At 51.1% G+C, this 1,694-nt stretch overlaps 1 protein-coding gene across 1 annotated transcript in view; it reads right to left on the reverse strand.

Moving 5' to 3' along the window:
• Dock4 (dedicator of cytokinesis 4) overlaps window positions 1-1,694 on the reverse strand; it is a 433,388-nt gene that overhangs the window by 430,924 nt on the left and 770 nt on the right. Inside the window, exon 2 of the mRNA XM_033755915.1 lies at window positions 1,239-1,651. Coding sequence (XP_033611806.1) covers window positions 1,239-1,651 — 413 coding nt within the window. The remainder of the gene's footprint in view (window positions 1-1,238; window positions 1,652-1,694) is intronic.

Consider the following 1,694-nt stretch of genomic DNA (forward strand, 5'->3'; position numbering starts at 1 on the left):
CCCGCGCGCGCCTAACAGATGGATCCTAAAAAACAGCGAAGCATTCCACAAACCAAATGCTCAAATTTTAATAATAAAAGATGATTAACATTCCTGTTTAAGTTATATTGCATAAGTGAGAGCAGAAGCAATAATTTGGGGCAGGAGACCCCTCCGTGCTCTCACACTATCTCACTCAACTGCACACCCTTCTGCCTCCCCCTGCTCTGCAACCAAATCACAACCACTCCAAACCGAGGTGTCTGCTGCAGCCCCAAACACTTGACTGATAATATCCGGTTTGCCATTCCAGGAAATCCCAGAGTGGTTTTTTTGAATCCTCTGCCCACAGCTTGTCAAGAAATGCAGAACATCTAACCTATATCTGCACCCGGCTGTGCTCTGGCACAAAAAGAAATAAAGAAAAAAATCCCCCCCATAATCTGTATAATGTAAAGTTGGAAGGAGGCAGCACTCGACTCCAGCGGGACAGCGGTGTCTTCCCCGGGTGGGTATGAACTGAGTGTTGAGGCCAGCTAGGAGGCGATGCTCTCGTCTCACTAGGTGAATAGAGGCAAAGTCTTTCCCTAGCAAGGGTTAACGCAGGCCTCCAAAATAGAGGAATAAGAAGCAGCACTCTTTCCAAGCAGAGCGCCAGTCCCCTTACAGTTTGAAAAGATGGAAGGCTGGAACCCTTTCTGAAAGGTGGGTCCCGGACAAACTATTGTCTTGCTAACCACAGTCCAGAATCGAAGCCAATGTAAAATAAGGGGATGTTTAATCATACAGTCCTTTCAGGGGATTCCAAAGTCCCATTCGCAGGAGAAGTTGGGGGGGGTAAAAATCCCTTGTGACCGTAACTACCTGGAAAGGCTTTCCAGATTTTTTAAAGCTGCAATAAAATGAACTGGGAATATACGCAGCTATCTCCACATCATCTAAATCACTAGTTGTCCCCAGTAAAAACAAGTGCGCCAGTCGGCAGGACAGAGCATTATAGGAAATAAAGACTGCTAGTGAAACCCATAATGCTTTCTCCCTGTTAGCCCTTCTGGGAGGTTATAATTGCATTTAGCCGCTTCAGGCTTGTCAGAGAGCCTGGCTTCTTAATAATCTCAACCCTAAAAGGAGTAACTGTCAAGGGGCGACCCAGCTGAAATCAAACAACAAAAACGGGAAGTGTAATCCGCCTGAAAAGGGAGGAGGGAAAGGGAGACTCCTGTATTCATCACTCAACATTAATGTCCTTTGTTGTTCACCTTTGCACACGACAGCGAGCGCTATCCTGTTCCTTTTTCTCCAAACACCGGTATCAGGGTAGTGGGTTCCAGCAAGCCGTCTCCCGGCAGAAGACCCAAGCTTTCCACCCTCCTTCCACCAACGTTCGCACTGCCGTCCTGCACCTCCGCCCCCGCCGCACTCACCCCTGCTCGCGAGGGTGGCCACAAGTACAAACACTGCCGAAATATCGGTTCCCCTCCAAAGACCAATGAGCAGCGCAGCGCAGCGCAGATGGTGAAATGTACAAGCCCCTGGCCCCCGCACACGCCGGGCCCCCGGGAAAGCAGGGAGGGAGGTGGCTGGAGCCCGGCTCGCCAGTCCTAGGGGCTCGGCTAGGGTTGAGCCCCGTTCCTCACTCCGGGAAGGACGACCCCAGCCGGCCAGCCGGATTCTGCGCCCCTCAACGGTGGAGATGTGGGGGCCGCCGGATTGTG

Source organism: Fukomys damarensis, unplaced genomic scaffold, assembly GCF_012274545.1.
Source record: "Fukomys damarensis isolate Sample0158 unplaced genomic scaffold, DMR_v1.0_HiC HiC_scaffold_4, whole genome shotgun sequence".
NCBI lineage: Eukaryota > Metazoa > Chordata > Mammalia > Rodentia > Bathyergidae > Fukomys > Fukomys damarensis.